The following is a 20586-nucleotide window of genomic DNA, read 5'->3' on the forward strand; positions in this document are numbered from 1 at the left end:
CGCTCGCGACCTGCTGAGGTCCCGCGACGCATGCGTGGTTCTTCCCGCGCGGCTCGACGTGACGCGCACTCCCGCTCTTGGAAACAATCTCTGCCCCGCCCCTTCCTGTCTGGTCGGTGTGCTCCAGCTCCGATCTCACCCAGATCTGATTCTGCCCATACCTGGTCTTCAGTCCCGTGAACAGTGACTGTAGAACAGCCTCAAGCCCTGCAGACCCACCTCCCTTGCTCCCGGGGTGGCGGTGGTGATGGGCGGGGGGTGTGGGGTAGAAATATAGGCGGGATGCAGGGAGGCGGCGGTTGCCGTGGGCCCATTTCCGGAGGCCGGGCGGAAGTGGCTGAGGTGGATGGTGGGAGGGGGAAAGGAGTGCGAGGGGAGGGCCGGGCCGCCGGGGGTCGAGGGGGTGGGGCCTGGGCCGGCGATTGGGAGCGGGCCTGAGGCCTGGATTGCGACCTGGGGCGGGCAGTGGCTTCCAGCCGAAACGGGGCGGGCGGGAACCAGGTAATGACCCAGCTTGGTTAGGCGAGGGTCGTCCGCAGGGCAGAGCGGTAGAGGTCGGAGTGTAAGGAGGGTCGCCGTGTCACCCCCTTTCCCCTGAGAACACCGAACATGGGGTTCGGAGGAGATGGGTGGGAGGAGTTAAATTATTGAAGGGGAAGGGGGAGGTCATGTGGACACCACGCCCCTACAGGAAGGAAGGAATGGGTGTGTGTGTTTGTGTTTAGGAATAATTTTTGGAGGGGGCGACAGGCGAGGGCTCCCGGACCGAAAAATTGCAACGCTGTGGGGCTACTGCAAGCAGGAATTGGGCCTCAAACATTCTGAGAGCTCTCGGGAGTGACCCCGGGAAGGAGTTTGACGAAGATTGGGAATTACATTCCCTGGCACAGTTTTAGAAACAGAGAGGGAGGTGAGGGTTGAAGGAAAGAAAGAATGCGTGTGGAAGATGCCAGCATCTCTGCCTGGAAAGGATTTAGTTCAGTCTAAGAGAGCTGTAGGATTAAAACACTGAGCACCCTAAGAAGCTTGGGAGATTCGATTAGTATGTGGTGCTTTAGACAAGAGGAGGGCAGGAGGAGAACATTCTTTTCTGTATTTCTTGGAGGACAGTTTCCTGGTTACTTTTCTGTAGGGAGAGTAGATACGAGCCTTCTTTTATCCTGAATCATATATATGACACACACACACTTGATGAGGTGACTGTTTTGGGGTACAATATGGGAGTGAGGTAGGTACTTTACATAACCTTGTGGAATGTTTAACGAAGGGTTTTTGAGCTAAAGCATAATAAAGTGCTCTAATTTAGGTAGGAAGTGGGAACTAGAAAGTCTTAGAACCCATTTGGGTATATACTTGATTAGAGAGTATATACTAGAACATTAAACCTAATGTTTAAATGTTCCGCAGGTTAACACAGAAATCAGCCTCCTGGGCCATGTCGTTTCTAAGACCAGTTTCTTCTCATGAGTCTCCACAGAAGAGAGATGGGCCAGTCCTCATAATGGATGATATCCTCTGCCTGAACAAAAGATGGGATAGTATCTGGGATCTGTCCATCATCAGACTGTGAGCTTAATAAGGCAGCTGAATGAAGGGATGTAACAGACTCCAGAGAGGGACACTGAAGCCTCCAGTGGGGGGGGAGGGGCCTGGACACACCCCTTCCCCCCCAGACTCCTCCCCTTCAGGGTCCACTCAGCCATGGACTTTGGACCTGGATAAGAGGAGAGAAGCTGCACTTTGTTTGTTGGATCTGATTTGGAATTCTTAGTTGTGGCAATGTGGAATGCTGCATGGAGGTTTGATATCTCCAGGGGAGCAGCTGAAAGAGGAGAAAGGTAAGGTTCCTGTCTCATTTCCCACTTAGTGTCTTGCAGTGCCTGTGCAGGAAGTGTTGAGTAGATCAAGTCTGGAGACACTACCATTCTGGAAGTCTTACTCTGATAAGTACACAGGAAGCTTCACCTCTCCTTCACTCTCATTGGGTATAGACTTGTTTCCAATCTCTCCTTACCCAGGCTGGAGGAGTACCTCGTAAGGGCTTGTGAGCAATGGCAATTGTGAGGTTAGGCTGGTGAGGTTAGGCCAAGGAGAACATGAAAAAAATTCAGGCTTCTGAAGGGAGGTTGGATTAGATTACCTTTAAGGGTCTTTCCAACACTGAGATAAAAGGATTCCAAATCAGTTTAGTCTAATACTCTCAAAGGCGGGCTGCTCTGTTTTGGGGAGCTAACTGAATAGGAATGTTGAGGGGGAGGGGAAGGGAATGGTCTAGATCTGTGGTCCCCAACCCCTGGGGCTGCGGCCTGGTACCGGTCCGCAGCCTGTCAGGAAACTGCCTGAGCTTTGCACCATGCCCCCCGCAACCCACGACACCCCACTTCACCACCCCCGGTCCGTGGAAAAATTTGTCTTCTGTGAAACCGGTTCCGGGTACCAAAAAGGTTGGGCACCGCTGGTCTAGATAACCTCCTAAATTGTCTTTATTTTTGTCTCCCCTATAATGGAGCTTAGACTGTGAAACCTCATGAAAAGAGCAGAGGAACAGAACACAGTTTTGGGAATCAGCAGGACTCAGGTTCTAGTTCTGACTTTCTTAGTCAGTGTGCAACCCTGCATATGTTGATTAACCTCTGTCATTTTCACTTACAAAATGGGGATGACTAACTTTCCAGGTCCCTGGCAAGTTGTCATAAGAAGCAAATGAAATAATGATGGATTTTGGAAAGGATCCAGGGCTCTGTATATATAACAGTAACATTTTTGATATGCCTGTTTTAATTGTCACAGAAAAGCTCTGAATTAAGAGTGCTGTTCTTTTATTGGATTAGTGTGCTGGCAAAAGCTTTAGATATCCTTAAGTAAAAGCCTGCCCTCAATTTGTCTCATCCTGTGGCTGTTAAACAATACCTGAGATCATCAAGTTGTAGAAAAGGTGAATGGCTCCAAGGAGAAATTAGATAGAGGGATTCTGCCAGATGTGACTTTGGCCCTCCTGGCTCTCCAGTCCCATTTCAGCATGCACCTTTGAGGCAGCAGGTTAAGGAGGGGTGGAGGAAAGTTTAAGACTCAAGGGCCAGGTGTCTGGTTAGGAGTTGGAACTGCCTTTTTTGGAGTAAGTGCTGGGCTTTTCCTCCCTGTGCCATATCCTAGTCTTCTTTCCTACTCTTTAAGATAAAGGTTTTTTTCACACTGACATCTCTTCACCCTTTGTATTTTGGTAGGCAGTGTTCCCACTTAAATAGACCTGTTTGTAGTTATCTTCTCACCTCCTACCTGCTTCTTTGAACTTTGGTTTACCTGTGCCTGGATGCCTGCTCTTCCTAGTGACAATAAACAGCAGAAAGGAGAGGTGGAGCATGGTGTTGGGAATTTTGAGAGACAGTAGGATAAGGTGGGCTGGGTGAGGAGCAGGAAACTTGGCTTCTAGCATCCCTACTTCTGGATAGTTGAGTAACATCTGGGCCTCTCATATTCACTGGGGACTGGCAACAATAACTAAGGTCACTTGCAAACTGAAAATCCTGTATTTATGCCTTACTTTCTTTGTTGAATTTCTTTCTCTCCTATCTTTCTCTCCTGAATTTCTTTCTCCACACTGCCCCCCGCCCCTTCATCTGTGGCCTGAGGGCCAGAGGGCTGGGCAGGCAGGCCTGCGTGGAGTTGGTGGCCCTGAGTTGTTCTTTTCTCCTCCCAGGATGGGTGAGTCACCTTGCACAGCATTGCCTAGCAAATTCCTGGTGCCAGTCTTTGCTTAGGCACAAAAATCACAGTGATCCCTCAGGAATGTATGATCCCAGGATGCATCTTCAGCCATCTCTGGAATCCTACACCACGTCACAAGGCTTTTCCTCATCCTAGCTGGGAGGCTATCCTATCCTGTGAGTGCCTATGAGTGCTTCCAAGCACTGGAAGTACCAAGGGTTGTGTTGTAGTCGTATAGTATTTATATCATGAGATGCATTCTGTCTGTTGTATCAGTTTTCCCTTACCACTTTGTTGTGAGAAAGATAGAATAGGGTTTATTTCCTCAATTTGAGGGGAAGCTACAGAAGCCCTGAGTGGCGAGGGCTTGCCTAAGTGTGAAGTGGTAGACACTGATATTGCCTGCCCAGGGCTGGGCTGTTAATACACTATCTGATGTGACAAGGGCCATCTCGGTTCTGCTGTAAACCTCCAGGGAGGGAAACTCTGGGCCCTGTCAGACAGCCTCTCTTCCTTCTAGGAGTGAGCCAGAATTCCTCTCTCCTGTCATTGGTTCTGCCTTCTGCCTGACCCTTCCGAAAGACTGTCCTCTCAAGACAGCCATTGGCTTTCTCACAGGGGCACCAGGATGCTAGGGCATGGCACTTGTCAGGTGTCAGGACACTTAGCTAGGACCAGTGATGGAGTTAACCAAGCTGTGTGAGTGTATTATGACTGAATTTATTTTTACTCTTGTTTATTCCAAAAGGAATTGTAGGTGGCTAACCAGAAATTACATTTCATAGACATTGCTCAGTGATCATTGTGGTAATCTTTTCTCCTTTCTTTGTCCTGTATGAGGTAAGTTTCTGGATCTCCATGGGAGGCGAGGGCAAGAGATGTTGGGAGGGGCATATCTGGAAACAAAACACTGATTTAAAATTTTGCTTTTACTGATGGTTTCAAGACAAGATCTGTCTTAAGTTCTAAGCATGAATTCTTTCTAAATCTTAAAATTTTGGGGGGTATCTTGGGCATAGTTAATGGGGGAGAAATTTCCTGGAACAGTTTTCATTTCCTGTTCCTCTCTTCATTTCTCTTTTGGTGGTGGTGAGGTGGGGAGGAAAGAGTCTTACCCCTTCTAATTCTGTTTTATCCTGTGACTGGATCCTCTTCTTTCTTCTGTTTGCACATATTCTAATCCCAGGCTCATTCCCAGAATCCAGACACTTGGCCCCTTGTTTCTGCCCTTCCCCAATCACCCCTCCCCATGTAACCTCTATCCAAAGCCCAGGGCCTCTTTTCCCAGATCGGTTTGGCACTCATACCCTGATTTCTTGTCTCTCGGACTAAATGTTTTTTCTTCTTCCATCTAAGAATTCAGGACATCCCGATTCTCTAACCAGGCTCTTCCTTCTTGGGATACTCCACTTGCAGTCAGGGAATTCCTATTCATAGATCTTCCTGTGAACCTTGGAATTTAAACAAAAGACTGTGGAGATGGGATGTGAGTTATGCTGCACAAACAGTCCCCCATCCTGTTTCCCATTAAATGGCCTTACAAGGAGAAGTATCTTGCTTAGAGATGGGAATCTGACATGTCATGGGCTGGTCCATCTTCCCCTACCTTTCAGCACCCCATTATGTCTGCCCTTTCTCCTGGAAGGTGATTTTAGTTCTCTATGTGTTGTATCTACAAACCAGTGTTTTCCCGACTTTTTACACTTTTAGGAAACCTCATTTTCCTTCGTGCCTTGACACTTGAGTTTGAGTTTGCAAGGCCCTGGGTTCCCCAACTCCCTTCATTTGGAAAACGTAGAGAGAAGGCAGCGGTGAGAGAAAATTGCCTCTGACTGGCACATAAGCATGAGCTCGATTCTTCTGCCACAGTCCACAAAGTCAGCTAAACCAGACTCATTGGGCATATACCCTTATCCCCCTAACACACAGTCCAGCTTCACTGGTGTGTCAGCTTTTCTCTCACTCTACTCCTTCAGGGTGGCACTCCAGCTGCTTCCACCAAGAATTCTCTGCTGCCCCACTGTGCCCCTTTTGTATCGGGCACATAGCCCTCAAAGAAAGCACTGGCACTTGAGGATGTGGGGGGTGGGGGCTGGGGGAAGAAGTGCCGGGCTTGGAGGCAAGAATGCCACGTTTAAAACCTAGCCATGCCCCCCACTAGGTCTTGTGACCTCCAGGAAGTTGGCACTTACCCTGAGCCTCAAACTCCTCATCTGTAGAGTGGGGATGATTCACACTCTGCAGAGTTGCTAGGGAGTCTAGGGAGGGAAGGGTCTGACATGTGGAGGCCTGTCTCCATGCCTGGTGACCCCTTAGCAATTTTGGTTTAACTCCTCACCACAGTGCAGGAGCCTGTAGGGCATGCCCTGCCTTTTGTTTCTCTAGGACCCTGCACAATTCCTGGTTTCATGTAGAAACAAGTTAGTGAGCAAAGTCAGTCGGTCAGAAACCACACACTGCAGTGTTCCGGGCTGCTCTGTGCTCTGGAGCATGAGGGAGGGGTTGATGTCAGTAGCCTGTGTCACGTGGCAGCAGCCCTTCTCAGGAAAGTCACCTACTGAGCAGCCAGTAGTTCTCAGCCTCCCACCCTCACTTTCCAGGGTCAGATGGTGTGAGGGGTGGTGGGGAGCTGAGGCTTCGGCAGAGGGTCAGCCAGGGGAGACGCTGGAGAAATGGCTCCTCCCCTGGCATGGAGGCCTGTCCGGAATCCAGGGCTCAGGCCTCAGGCCTGGGAGGCTGGGGAAACTTGCCCTCTGTTCTGGGGCTGGTACCCACCCCAGAGTCAGGCCCTGAAGTCCCTGGTCTTCTGCGCCTCTCCTCCTCTTCACTGGGACTTTGCTCAAGGATCAGCCACAGGTATCTTTATGAGTTTTGCCTCCCTTGCTAGGCCAGGGTCCTGAATTTCTCCTCCACCTCTTCTTCAGGTTTATTACCCTCCTTCCCTCTAAAATACTAAATGGATGCAGACATCTAGGCTTTTCCAGTGTGCTCCCCCATCGCCTTTCACAGGCTGCCACAAAAGCCTGTGATCGATTCCTTCCCTTCTTAGGCCTGGTGGTCCTAACCCTGCTGACAGGTCTGTCTCTCTGCTTTTTTTAATCAGAACTAACAGCTCTCATTCCCCACCCCCAAAGGAAAAAAACAGAAGAAAAAGAAACTGCTGGCCCTGACCTGTTTTGGCAGCAGGTGTTTCCTCCCTGAGTTCCCTTTTGGCACCCTGGTTCCTGTTCTTACATCCCTGCCCCGCGCGCCCCTCTGTTGCCCCGGCTCGGGGTGGGGGTTGGGGGCACTGGCTTCCAGATCCTTGGTCTTGAGTTGGTGACCGCCCCACAGGTCTTCCACGCCTACGTCGGGGAAGGGCTCTTCACCCCACCCCGCAGCCCCTCCACGAGGCTTGGGGGCTCCAGGCGGGGTAGGCCCGGACTGGAGGGGGCTGAGGGGAGGGGTGGAGCCTGTATCAGTCCTTAGAGTCGCGACCCGGAGCAGGGAAGGGCCCGCGGGTACAGCCGCCCCTCGAAGTCGTGGGCCCAGAATAACTTGGGGTGTTGAGTCCACGGCGGTGACTGAGAAGAGGCGGGGAAACGAGGCAGGCCCGGGAGGAGGGGCCGGACGGGGGAGCGGACGCCGGGCGCTGGGCGAGGAGGGGCGGCCGGTACCGCCCCTCAGCCCGCCCCGCCTTCCCGGGGAAGGGCCACGTTGCCCGCCCGGCTGCCGGGCCCGGGCGCACAGCAGGAAGGACCCGCGACGCGAGAAGCGACGGCAGCCGCTCGAGCGCCTGGGCACCAGGCTCGGTCCCCGCGAGCGGGGGCGGGCCAAGTTCGGGGCGGGGAAGCTGGGAGGACCTGGTGAGTAGGGGTCCGGGGACGGAAGTCCGCCTGAGGGAGGCCCCGCGGGCACCTACAGGGCGCTCCAGGGGCGCCGGCTCCGAGTCCTTCTGTCGCCCGAAAGCTCTGGTGTCACAACTGAGTCCCAGCGAGAGGGTCTTGCCTCGGGAGCGGCCCGGCCAGACCCAAGTCCCAGCTGCGCGTCAGCCCCCTCCCGAGGTGGGAAGTTGGAACTCCGCGTTGTCCTTCGGAATCCCGGACCTCCAGCTGTTGGAGGGAGGGCGGGCTCCTTGGGGTGGGGAGGATGTTGTGAAACTCGGCCGCAGGGCGTCCGTGGGTGCGGGGCTGGGAGGAGGTGGGATCTCCGCAGAGGATTTGGGGAGCGGGAATGGGAAGTGACCTTTCTTCCAAACTTAACGCCAGTATCGTTACCACAAGTTTCTAGGAATTCTTTCTGCTCAGTCGCAAGGAAATACTGACTCAATGTTGAAATATGTAAATTGGCTAGGAAACTTTCTTTCCTACCTGTTTGCTAACGTGTGTGGAGTAGGAGGCTCCTAAGACGTGTAGGGCCCCCACCTGATAAACTCTGGAGCAGAGGGACTGTGGCTGCTGGGCCTGTCTCCACCAAAGAGTGAACCGAAAAGTGAAGCCTCACTTTGGTTAACCCTTGCTGCTGCAGTGTGTTCAGTCTTCCTTTTAGAACATCACTCACTGCGATGTTATCCAGCTTTATTTTCTGTTGTTTATAATATTTTTAGACCATGTAGCCCTTGCTCTTAGATGCACACATCATGCAGAGTCTGCCTTCCACCGGGAATCACTGCTTTCTGATCCTTCCCATTAGTGGAGATCATTGAGCTCACCTGGATCCCTGCTTCGGTGTCTTACTCTCACGATTAGAAAGCACTGCAGTATGTCTAACCTCAGTGGTCTTGGGGAAATTGTCACTATTCTCATCATCTACACACCAGGGACCTTGGAGGTGATCCAAATCAATCTGTCACTTTACGGATAGGAGAACTGAGGCACAAATGGGTCAAGTGACTTGTCCAAGGTTACCTGGCTTGCTGGTGCTGGATTGCCTGAATCGCAGGCCTTCATGCTTTTTGCTGCACCAGTATTGCATTTCCTCTTAGCCTTTTCTTTTCTCTCCTAGGTCTTTTTCTCTAAGCCCTCGAATTAGTGTATCTTCTCTGATTCCCTTTCAGTTCTTCCTTCCTGAAATTATGGAGCCTGGTACATGATATAGGAGTCTAAGAATGAACAAAAAGGTAATTCAGTTAGATCTCCATTATCTGTGATGTGTTTTGTGCTTTCTGGACTTTCTGATAGTGGTTTTCAACATATTAAGCAAGGCAGAGATATAAGGGAAAGTCTGTCAATAGTCTTTCCACCCCTATACTTAATTTTAAAGCTAAGTATGACTTCACTGTTATTGCTCATGATTGGAAGTTGACTAACTTGCTGTTTAAGAAACATTTTTTGCCAGAGCAAGGCGATAGGCTGGAGAATACCATGGAATCAGAGTGTTAGAAAGACTCTCACAGCTCATAGACAGTACTTGAAATGAAGAAACTGAGTGAGCCCCACAGGAATTGGTAGGCCCTGCCCAGAGCCACCTGGGTTTTGGCTGACGGTTTTGTATACTGAAAAGACTCACTCATCTCCCACCACAGTACAGATGTCTTGGTATTTGGTGTGGACTGGCTGTGTTACTTCTCTAAAGGAGTTGTGAAAACTGTAGAAAATTAAAGCCAGTTTTGAGTTTGTGCCTTGCAGGCAAATCTCATACATAATATCTTTAGGGACTCAGGTCAGGATTAAGGATAGTCCTATTTTAAAAAGGAAGGTGTGGCAGATTGGACTTACCCCAAATGGCCTCACCCATAAATACTCCATTCTACATGTTATATAACTTGACATTGTCCTCCTCCCACCCAGTAGTAGGTTTGCCCTTCTTTCCCCTTGCATGTGGGTAGGGATTTGTGATTTCCTTGACCAGTGAGTAAGACAGAAGTAGTTCAAGGCTGGATCAGGAAAAGAATCCAGCTTCATCTAGTTTGCTCTCTTTCTTGAGACACTCACCTTTGGAACGCAGCCGTCATGTTCAGAGGAAGCCTAGGCCATGTCCACGTGGAGGTGCCACAAGTCACATAGCATCACTTCTTCCCAGAATCAAAGGGAAGAAACATGGACCCTCACCTCTGGGGAGAGGAGTGTCATTGTCACTTTGTTAGAAGAGCTTATGGGATGAGATATGTGGTGGTCATCTTTGGAAAATGTCACCTTTCACTCTCTTGCTGCTGGTTTGGCCTTTCTCCCCGATTTAGTTAATAATGCAAGCAGTCTTCCGTGTGGCCACTTGAACCTCATACATGTGCCCATCACTTCTGTGATGGGCACAGAGATCATAGAGCCCTTTTCCCTAAGGAGTGAAGGCAAGAGCCAGGTAAGGGACAGCCACAGACTCTGTTACAGTATGGAGAGAGTGCTGTGGGTATGTAGTCACAGGGCAGTCTGGGATGTTATGGAAGGAGCCGCCTGAACTGGGCCTTAAAGGATGTGTGGGTGGCTTGCAGGTGGGGCTGTGGGTAACATTGCAGGATGAGGGACCAGCTGGAGCAAAGACACAGCTCTATACAGCCACACTTATTGGGGAAATAATAGCCTGCTGAGATCAGGTTGGAGGAGAGGTTGAAAAAGGATGTCTGAGGCATTTTGTTGGGAAGGCCTTTGTGTGTCATAATAACCAACTTGAATTTTATTCTGTGGGCAACAGAAGCCTTTGCTAGTTTTTAAGGCAGGTTAATGTGTGTCTAGGCATGCACTTTAGGAAGGATGCTCTGTTGCTGTTGAAGGTTTGTTAGGGGGAAGCAAGATTAGTGACAGGTAGACCAGCTGGGAAACTATTAGTACATCCAGAGTTCAGGTTTAAACAATATTTAATATTATAATAAGGAAAGTGTTCAGGTTAAAGGGTTGGAGAGTTTGAAATGGGACTTTGGCAGTTAATGAGTAACCTTGTCTCTTCCATTTTCATAACTTTGAAGTTCTTGGGGCTAGATGTGTGTCATAATTTACAATGTTTTGGATTTTGAAAAGATGAACTAGTGCATTTACTCTGTAGTGTAAGGTCTGGAGCAGCACACCATAAGCCACCATGTTTATTTCTGTAGCAAAATGTATGAATAGTCACACTAGGCGAGGTAGCCTCACATTAGATCAGATCAGATTTCACCAAATGAGGTTGAGTGAGGTTTTACTGCCAAATAAGTTTAGAAAACTTCTGCTTTTCATTGCTTTTTCGATTTGGGCATTGTAGTTGAGGGCTTGTGAGTATGTGTGCCATCCATACGGAAGCCAGTTTTTAGTCCCAGGCAAATCTTTTTTTTTTTTTTGAGACAGTGTCTCACTCTGTTGCCCAGAATAGAGTGCTGCATCATCAGCCTAGCTCACAGCAACCTCCAACTCATGGGCTCCAGCAATCCTCCTGCCTCAGCCTCCCAAGTAGCTGGGACTACAGGCATGCGCCACCATGCCCGGCTAATTTTTTCTGTTTCTGGTAGAGACGGGGTCTCACTCTTGCTCAGGCTGGTCTCCTGACCTCAAGCAATCCTCCTGCCTTGCCCTCCCAGAGTACTAGGATTACAGGTGTGAGCCACCAGCCTCCGCCCCAGGCAAATCTGAATGTTGAGGGTTCCTAGCACAGCAACTTGGTGCTCAGAAGATTGCTTTGATCTGCATGGCTTTGAGGGGGTGGGACAGGAGGTCTTCTAGGCCTTCCTTAGTGTGAGTGGGCCACCTAATTCCAATGTCTAGAGAAAAGTAAAAAGTTACCTGAAGGGTACAGAAGTCATCTGAAGGGTAGAGAGGATGTGGTCCCTTGGGGTTTCATCATCAGAGCTTGCAGGTCTGAGGTGGCTCATTGATAAATCAGGGACAGGCTGTTTCATCTGGCCTTGAGGACAGCACTTAAGCTAGTGGGGTTCAGTGTCTCTTCACTTTCCCCCATCCTTTTACCTAAAGACTTTTTCCTGCCCAGGCACTTAGGAGGCAGGAAGCTGAGAGATAGGGAATCCTGGCCATGAAATTGGAGGGAAAGTTCCAACATTGACCACATCCTGGGGGAGAGTAAAGAAACTGGAAATCTTCTGTGCATCACACTCTCCTTCCAGGAGACTCTAATTGGTAGGTATATGAGCGCTCATAAAATAGGAATTTAATTACACAGTTAAAATGGAAACGTACTTGAGGTTTCTGAGAAGACTGATGTTCTGGAGTTGGAGGGGTAATTGGTTTCCTGGAGGAAGACAAGTGGTACTGGATGCTGGCAGGGACTGGACGACCAGAATCCTGGTCGTCCCTTTAGAAACCCTTCAGGATCAGCCCTTTTATACCAGATTGGCTGGCTTGAGAGCCCAGGGCCCCAGAGATTAAATCTGGGACCCAGGGTTTTAGGTAGGATTAGAGAAGTGGGCTGTAAGGCAGAGGGTAACTGTAGAGCAGTTTGCATAAGAGGGCATATGCTGGAAGCCTTGGGTACGCAGGGTTGAGACCAGAGGCAGGAGGGCCCGGGAGACATGTGGTCTGGAATGGCAGCTGTCTGGGAACTGGGTGGTGTTTCAGATTCTTTCCAGTAATGGGCTCTGGCAGAGCATGAGACCCAGCCTTTTTCTTGTTGACTGCGTGTCCTGGTCCCTTTCCAGAGCCTGGCAGACAGCAGGTGTGTGATACATGTTGTCGAGTGACCGAGGCATTCAGGGTAAACAAGTGGTCTCAGTTTGCCTTACTGATGTGCCCAGGAGGAGCCATATTGATGGACAAAGCTATTTAGAGCTGTGTGCTGTGTCCACATATTTGATTTTTAAGAAACTTTGTTTGGAAATAGTTTCAAATTACAAAAAAGTTGAAAAAATAAAAATGGTATAAAGATACTCATATATATATTCCCTTGACTCAGATTCATATGTTAACGTTTTGCTCCATTTGCTCTCTTTCCAGATATATTTATGTTATATTTTTGTTCTGAACCATTTGAGAAGTTGGCCCTCTACCTCTAAATACTTCAGGATGTATTACCTAAGAATTCGGATATTCTCTTACATACCCATAGCTATTACTAATCAGTTAACCTGGTCTCTGTATTCCAATTTTGTCATTCTACCCAATGATGTATTTTTTTTTAAAGTTTTATTGAGGTATAATTGGCATACAATAAGGTGCACATATTTAAAATGTATAATTTGTATATACCTGTAAAAAAAGTATCACCATGATCAGGATAATAAACATACACCCTCCTAAAAGCTTCCTAATGCCCTTCCTGGTACCTTCTCTACTGGCCCTCCCCCACCATCCTCAGGCAACCACTGATCTGCTTTCCAGCAATATAGATTAGTTTTTGTTTTCTGAAGTTTTATATAAGTGGAATCATAGTGTATGTGTTCTTTTTTGGTCTTTAACATGTTCTGTAATTACTTGGAGATTCATCCATGTGTTGTGTATATCAGTTTATTTGACTTTATTGCTGAATATTATTCTATTTTATGGGTAAACCGTAATTTGTTTATCCATATTCCCCTGCTGATGGGCCTTTGGGTTATTTCTAGTTTTGGGTGATTATGAATGAAGCTGCTGTAAACATTCGTGTGTAAGTTTTTTGTGTGGACATAATGTTTTCATTTCTCTTGGATGTGTACCTAGGAGTACATTTGTTGGGTCATATGGCAACTCTATGTTTAGCATTTTGACAAACTACTATAAAAGGATATTAAAATGTTCCATGCCTTACAGCCTTACATCATATACAAAAATCAACTTGAAATGAATCATAAACCTAAATATGATCCATAAAAGAAAAAAAATCCCTGATAATTGGACATTATCAAAATTCAGAACTTCTTCAGTTGACAAGTAAGAGAGTAGAAGGACAAGTTTCTGAATTTTTGCCAGTCTAATGAGTGAAAAATATCATCTCAGGATAGTTTTAATTTGCATTTTTCTTACTGTGAGTGAAGTTGAACATTTTTTCATATAAGGACCATTTGTGTGAGTTACCTTTTTCTTTGTCCCATTTTCTGTGGAATTTTTGTCCTTTTTTTCCCCTCTGGTTTTGAAAGGTCATTGTCTCTTAGGATATTGGTTTTTTATTTGTGATGTATGTTGCAAAAATTCTCTCGTGGTTTGTCATTTGTCTTTTACTTGTTTATGGTGTTTTTATCCATGTAAAAGTATTTCAAGTTGTGAAATATATTAGTCTTCCCTTTCATTGCATCTGGATTTTGAGTCATACTTAGAAAGCCTTTCCCTATGCCCAGGTTCTAGAGGAATTTACTCATATTTTTCTCTAGTGTTTTTGTAGTTTTATTTTTTATATTTAAATCTCTGATCCAGTTGGAAGTTACTCTTGTGTATGGATCTAATTTTATTTTTTTCCAAATAGCTTTTCTTAGTCTATTTAGTGTTGCTGTAACAGAATACCTGAGACTGAGTAATTTATAAAGAAAAGAGGTTTATTTGGCCAGTGATTCTGGTAGCTGGAAAGTTCAAGATCAGGCAGCCCATCTGGTGAGGGTCTCGTATTGCTTCAACTCAAGGCAAAAAGTGGAAAGGGCAATGGGTGCATTTAAAGAGTCATGCTGGAGACACTGGGCTTGCTTGTAACAGTCTGCTGTCTCTTGGGAACTCACTAACCCCTGTGAGAGGGCATTACTCTATTTATGATGGATCCACTCCATGGCCCAAACACCTCTCACGGCCGGGCGCGGTGGCTCACGCCTGTAGTCCTAGCACTCTGGGAGGCCGAGGCGGGTGGATCGCTCAAGGTCAGGAGTTCGAGATCAGCCTGAGCAAGAGCGAGACCTCGTCTCTACTAAAAAAAATAGAAAAAAATTATCTGGCCAACTAAAACATTTATATAGAAAAAATTAGCAACAAAGCGAGACTCTGTCTCAAAAAAAAAAAAAAAAAAGAAAAAACAAACACCTCTCACTAGGCCCTACCTCCCAACACTGCCACATTGGGGATCAAATTTCAACATGAGTTTTGAGGGACAAACCATATTCAAACCATGACATAGCTATATAGTTATTGTAACTATCTGTAAGACCATCTTTGCCCCAGTAATTTTAATTATCACCTTTATCATATATGAGATTTCTGTGTGTAGTGAGTTTATTTCTGGAGTTTAAATTCTATTCCATTGGATGGCCTATTTGCTTATGTACCAGTACCATGCAGTTTTAATTACAGAGGCTTTGTAGTATGTGAGTATTTTAATATCTTGTAGGGCTAGTCCCCCTTCACAGCTCATTTTCATTTTTCTAGATTCTTGTGTTGTTTATTTTTCATGTGAACTTTAGTGTCAGTTTGTCTAATTCTATAAAAAAAAGTATTTTATTGGGATTTTTGATGATGCTGAGATGTCCTAACCAAGAATAAGTGATGTTCAAGTATTTTTGTGTGTCTTTCAGGATTTATAGTTTTGTTCATATAGGTTTTGAATGTTTCTTGTTAAGTTTATTTCCAAATATTTTATCATTTTATGGCTTTTGTAAATAAGGTTTTCTCATCCATTATTCCTTATAATGAGTCACTATTTGTGAATATGAAGGCTATTGATTTTTGTATGTTGATTTTTATATCCTGCTAACCTTGCTCAGTTCTTTGTTTGGTTTAGTTTTTATCATTGATTTGTTTTCCAGGCATGTTCTCACAGCATCAGCAAATAGAGATACTTTTGTTTCTTTTCCATTTCTGTTTTTAATTGTTTTTTGTGGTTCATTTGCATTGGCTGATGCAGCCAACAGAATGTTAAATACCCCTGGAGATCATGGGCAGCTTGGCTTTGCTCTTGACATTGTAGGAATGCCTCTGGTGCTTCCTTAATAGGTAAGGTGCTAGCTTTAGTGCTGATGTATAATATTTGATTTTTAAAATCAGTGATCTTGGGGCAGTTTGATTTGAGGAATGGGAGGCATATGGTCATGCCCCTTGCTCTTCCCCTTAAGCTCTGGATGGAAGATGAGAAATGAAATCTGTCAGGGAAGGAGAAGTTGGGGTTATTTTGCTCTCTCCCTTCCACCAATATCACTCTCTACTTCCCCCTCAAACACATGTGCTTTTCTGGGGACTCATCAGCTCATTTTGGAGTGGTGGAGCATGGTGTCCTAATCCTATTTCTGCCATGCAGGTTGACTGCCTGGATTAGGGGAAAGACAGCTCTTTTTAAGAGTGCTCTGGATTTAACCTCCTGGCCTTCCTTCTCCCTCTGTTTTTCTTTTTTCTTTCTTTCTTTTTTTTTTTTTTTTTTTCCTGTTTCTATGTCCTCCACCAGGTTCCTCAACCTTCTGGAGGTGTAGAGCCATATGCCTTTGTGGTGATGTTTGGTTTTCTCTCTCCTCTCTTTAGGTGCATGGCTGCTTCCTAATCCTGTAGCCCAGAAGCAGCATCCCTAGGACTGGGTGAGTGAGCCAGGCAAGCCAAGGGCAGCCTTGAGCCCTCCCCTTGCCTGCGCTCCCCTGTGGGGGCCAGGATGCTGAAGAAGCAGTCTGCAGGGCTTGTGCTGTGGGGCGCTGTCCTCTTTGTGGCCTGGAATGCCCTACTGCTCCTTTTCTTCTGGACACGCCCAGCGCCTGACAGGCCACCCTCGGACAGTGCTCTTGATGACGACCCTGCCAGCCTCACCCGAGAAGTAATTCGCCTGGCCCAAGACGCTGAGGTGGAGTTGGAGCGCCAGCGGGGGCTGTTGCAGCAGATTAGGGAGCACCATGCTCTATGGAGTCAGCGCTGGAGGGTACCCACTGCGGCCCCTCCCGCCCAGCCGCGTGTGCCTGTGACCCCACTGCCAGCAGTGATCCCTATCCTGGTCATCGCCTGTGACCGCAGCACTGTCAGGCGTTGCCTAGACAAGCTGCTGCATTATCGGCCCTCAGCTGAGCACTTCCCCATCATCGTCAGCCAGGACTGTGGGCACGAGGAAACAGCCCAGGTCATCGCTTCCTATGGCAGCACAGTCACGCACATCCGCCAGCCCGACCTGAGCAGCATTGCTGTACCACCTGACCACCGCAAGTTCCAGGGCTACTACAAGATCGCCCGGCACTACCGCTGGGCGCTGGGCCAGATCTTCCATGAGTTCAAGTTCCCAGCAGCTGTGGTGGTGGAGGATGATCTAGAGGTGGCTCCGGACTTCTTCGAGTATTTCCAGGCCACCTATCCACTGCTGAGGGCTGATCCCTCCCTCTGGTGTGTATCTGCCTGGAATGACAATGGCAAGGAGCAGATGGTGGACTCGAGCAAGCCCGAGCTGCTCTACCGCACGGACTTTTTCCCAGGTCTGGGCTGGCTGCTGTTGGCTGAGCTCTGGGCTGAGCTGGAGCCTAAGTGGCCCAAGGCCTTCTGGGATGACTGGATGCGCCGGCCGGAGCAGCGGAAGGGGCGGGCCTGTATACGCCCTGAAATCTCAAGAACGATGACCTTTGGCCGCAAAGGTGTGAGCCATGGGCAGTTCTTTGACCAGCACCTCAAGTTCATCAAGCTGAACCAGCAGTTCGTGCACTTCTCCCAACTGGACCTGTCGTACCTGCAGCGGGAGGCCTATGACCGGGATTTTCTCGCCCGTGTCTATGGTGCTCCCCAGCTGCAGGTGGAGAAAGTGAAGGCCAATGATCGGAAGGAGCTGGGGGAGGTGCGGGTGCAGTACACGGGCAGGGACAGCTTCAAGGCCTTTGCCAAGGCCCTGGGTGTCATGGATGACCTCAAGTCGGGGGTGCCCAGGGCTGGCTACCGGGGCATCGTCACCTTCCAGTTCCGGGGCCGCCGAGTCCACCTGGCTCCTCCGCAGACCTGGGATGGCTACGATCCCAGCTGGAATTAGCAGCGCCTGACTGCTCTTCCTGGGACCGTTCTTTGCCATATCATGAGCTGAGATGGGACCACAGTCCTCGGGCTGCATTGTCCTGTCTGTGTTTCCCTCTTGGGCCCATTTATCTTTTTTTTTTTTTTTTTTTTTTTTTGAGTGACATTCGAGTGCACAGATGATAATGTGAGGATTATTCTCTCGTTCTCAAGGGAGTCAGACCAGGGGAACCATTCTGGAGTCTACTGGAGGGTGTTAAGCAAGAAACCACTGTGTGGTAGGGGACACTTGAGCTTGTTGAGGCCAGAAATGTCCATGTCCTGAGCTTTCTCTGGGGGCATCTGCCAGAGGGATTGGCAACTTTAGCTCTCTTGACCAGGCCCCTCTCCCTGACTGGCTCTTGCAGCCAGGGCATGAGCCCTTCTCCTCTACCTGCGCCCTTTCTCCCCTTCTCCCAGTTGGGGCCCTGGGTTATGGGAGAAGGGGGCATATTTGTGGCCAAAATGAGACTAACCAAAAGGGCTTTCTTGTCAAGGCGAGGGTGGCGTTGTCTCCTTATCCTTGACCCCTGCCTAGCCCATCTTTCCCTGCAGCCTAGCAATTTGTGGTTCTAAGATGGAAAGTTGAAGGGGAAAAGCAAGACCTCTTCTCAGTTCATGTTCAGCTGTTGGGGGAGAGGTGGTGGAAGGAAGGCCTCAGGCTGGGACAGCTCCTGCGTCATCTTGCTCAGAGAGACACTGTCCCTTGACTCCCTTTCTCAAAATTGGTCCCCTCCCTGTTGCTTTAGGAGGGTTCCGTGCCGTGCCGTGCCAGCTTGGTAGAAGACGGAATTTAGCTCCGTGTGCCCCTTTTTCCCCCCTGGGGTTTAGTGCACAGGCTGCTCGCTGAGGGCTGTGGCTCTGATGGTCTCTCATAGTGAGGGAGAGCAGCCAAGACCTGGAACAAGCTTGGCCCTGGCTGCCGCCTGCCCTCGGGCATCTTCGTGTCCTCACAGGCCAGGTTACACATGGCAGGTTGGAGGGGAATTTGTGTGTTTTTGTTTGTTGCCTGACCTCAGTTTCATGGAAAAATGTGGAAGCTACAGAATTATTTTGAAAAATAAAGGCTGAATTGTCTCAAAAATATTTGTGTGAGTGCGTGTGTCCTGGACTGCGTGGGTCTTGGTGAAGGGTGGGGAAAGACAGGAAAAGCAGGGAGAACAAGGACTAAGGGAGGGGGCTGTTGAGTGAGAGGAAGGGGAGAAGCTGAGGAAGGAAAGCAGATGACGGGAAGAGAAGAGCAGAAGAGAAACCCAGGGACAGCTGAGGGAGGCCAGGCCCCTGAGGCTGCACTCCTTCCGCTACTCTTCTCTGGAGCCAGGCTGTGGCCCTCAGCAGGATGGTTAGTGACCCCGTTTCCGGTTCCTGTCTCCCTAGCTGAGCCCACCTGCTCTGGGGGAGAACCGGGGCATCCCTGAGTGGGTGCTTTGTGCCAGCGCCCTCTGCTGGCAGAGGCAGCATTTACTGGGCACCTTCACGACCAGTCAGGGAGCCCCAGGGGGTGCCCCTGATACAAGGCAGGTTCTGCAGTGGCACTTAGACTCCTGACTGTGACCCCAGTGAGAGTGCCTTTCACGCTAAAACCCAGAAGACACCCCCCAAATGTTGCCTGAAATGTCATTTACCCATATCACATCCTGAGAGTTTCTATATTCTAATGCATTTTTTTTTTGTTTAAAAATAGCACTGTGACTGGATGCAGTGGCTCAAGCCTGTCATCCTAGCACTCTGGGAGGTCGAGGCGGGAGGATTGTTTGAGCTCAGGAGTTCGAGACCAGTCTGAGCAAGAGTGAGACCCCGTTTTTACTAAAAATAGAAAAATAAGCTGGGTGTGGTGGCACATGCGTCCCAGCTACTTGGGAGGCTGAGGCAGGAGGATTGCTTGAGCCCAGGAGTTTGAGGTTGCTGTGAGCTAGGCTGACACCATGGCACTCTAGCCAAGGTGACAGAGAAGACTCTGTCTCAAAAAAAAAAAAAAAAAAAAAAACCACAATGTGACCCACCAACTTGATTTCATCAGTGGGTTTGAAAACCCTGGGCTACGTGACTTTGTTGACAGAAACCACTCGGGAGCGGCAAACCAGATGGTGGCAGAGGTGTCTCCGTAAGCTGTGTTGAGGGTGGTGGCTGCATGGTCACTGAGGGCGTGGCTCCAGTCCCCCTTCTCAGGGGCTCAGGGTTCCAAGTTGTAATTAGGGAACCAGTGTCAGATATTTGTTTTATTTTAATCAGTGTCAGATACTTTGTTTGTCAGAAAATTTGGGTGGAGTTACTTTTGCCTTCCCCTGTTGTTCTTAAATGGGTTATTTAACCTTTTTTTTTTGTTAAATAAGGTTAAATAATCCATTTAGAGCCACATGATGCCTGTCATTCAAGCCAAGAGTTTGGCTGCCAGACTGTGTTCTTAGCACTTGATTTATTTAACATTTGCTAACCAAGTGTATTGTTCTGAGTGCTCCATGGTTAATACTAACTTATTTAATCCTCAGAGCAATCCTGGGTGGTCAGTACTGTCTTACTGCTATTTTACTGGTGAGGAAACGGCAGTAAACATAGAGGTTAACTTGCCCAAAGTCACAGAGATGGTGGGGGCAGCACCAGGATTGGAATGGAACCATGCTGTTACCACCGTGTGACACTGGACTGTTTCATTCTAGCCTTTACTGCCTTCCTCTGAGTCTCCTCCCCAGCCTCTCTTGGATTCTCAGGCCCAAGGGCAGTGGGCGGTCTGCCAGGGGTGGTGGGTGTAGTGGGCGAGTGGGGGGAGGTCCAGGAGAGAGGGAGGAGGAAGAAGGGGAGGAGCAAGGCTTGAGGCCTGTGGGGGCCAGAAGGACACAAGACAGCCTGGTTTCTTAGGTTCCTCCTGAAGTGAGGAACATTTCAGGGGTCCCTTGGTATTCGCTTTGTCAAAGCATCCTCAGGTGGTGGCCATGGGTGTGTGGTTGCCACCACAGAAAACCTGTTGCTCCTGGGGATAACAAAGCAATGGAAATGCCAAAGGAAAAAGCACCATGTCGTTAAACACTAGAAGTCGGCTAACGGAGTTTGGAGATTTAGACATAATTCCAGAAAGGTGGCCTTCCACCTTGATGCTTCCGCTGCTGCATCCTGCTTCTGCCTCCACTTGTGCCCTGACCCCTTCCTCCTCTACCTCCTG

General features: G+C 48.5%; 1 protein-coding gene across 4 annotated transcripts; it reads left to right on the forward strand.

Moving 5' to 3' along the window:
- Positions 1 to 403: 403 nt before the first annotated feature.
- Positions 404 to 18506, forward strand: MGAT1 (alpha-1,3-mannosyl-glycoprotein 2-beta-N-acetylglucosaminyltransferase). Of its 4 annotated transcripts, none has more exons than XM_069476242.1 (3): positions 404 to 501; positions 1408 to 1838; positions 15942 to 18506. In XM_069476242.1, the coding sequence occupies exon 3, from the start codon at positions 16066 to 16068 to the stop codon at positions 17407 to 17409; it is 1344 nt and encodes a 447-aa protein (XP_069332343.1). In that variant the 5' UTR covers positions 404 to 501; positions 1408 to 1838; positions 15942 to 16065; the 3' UTR covers positions 17410 to 18506. The 4 variants fall into 4 exon arrangements, with proteins under 4 accessions (XP_069332343.1, XP_069332344.1, XP_069332345.1 ...); XM_069476243.1 differs by lacking the exon at positions 404 to 501 and adding an exon at positions 654 to 1228; XM_069476244.1 differs by lacking the exons at positions 404 to 501; positions 1408 to 1838 and adding an exon at positions 7376 to 7550.
- The last annotated feature ends 2080 nt before the right edge of the window (positions 18507 to 20586 follow it).

The sequence above is a fragment of the Eulemur rufifrons genome, chromosome 7, assembly GCF_041146395.1.
Source record: "Eulemur rufifrons isolate Redbay chromosome 7, OSU_ERuf_1, whole genome shotgun sequence".
Classification (NCBI taxonomy): domain Eukaryota; kingdom Metazoa; phylum Chordata; class Mammalia; order Primates; family Lemuridae; genus Eulemur; species Eulemur rufifrons.

Bases quoted from the DNA above. Each gene is read 5' to 3' on its own strand.
- MGAT1 (XM_069476242.1), top strand. From the start codon at position 16,066: ATGCTGAAGAAGCAGTCTGCAGGGCTTGTGCTGTGGGGCGCTGTCCTC.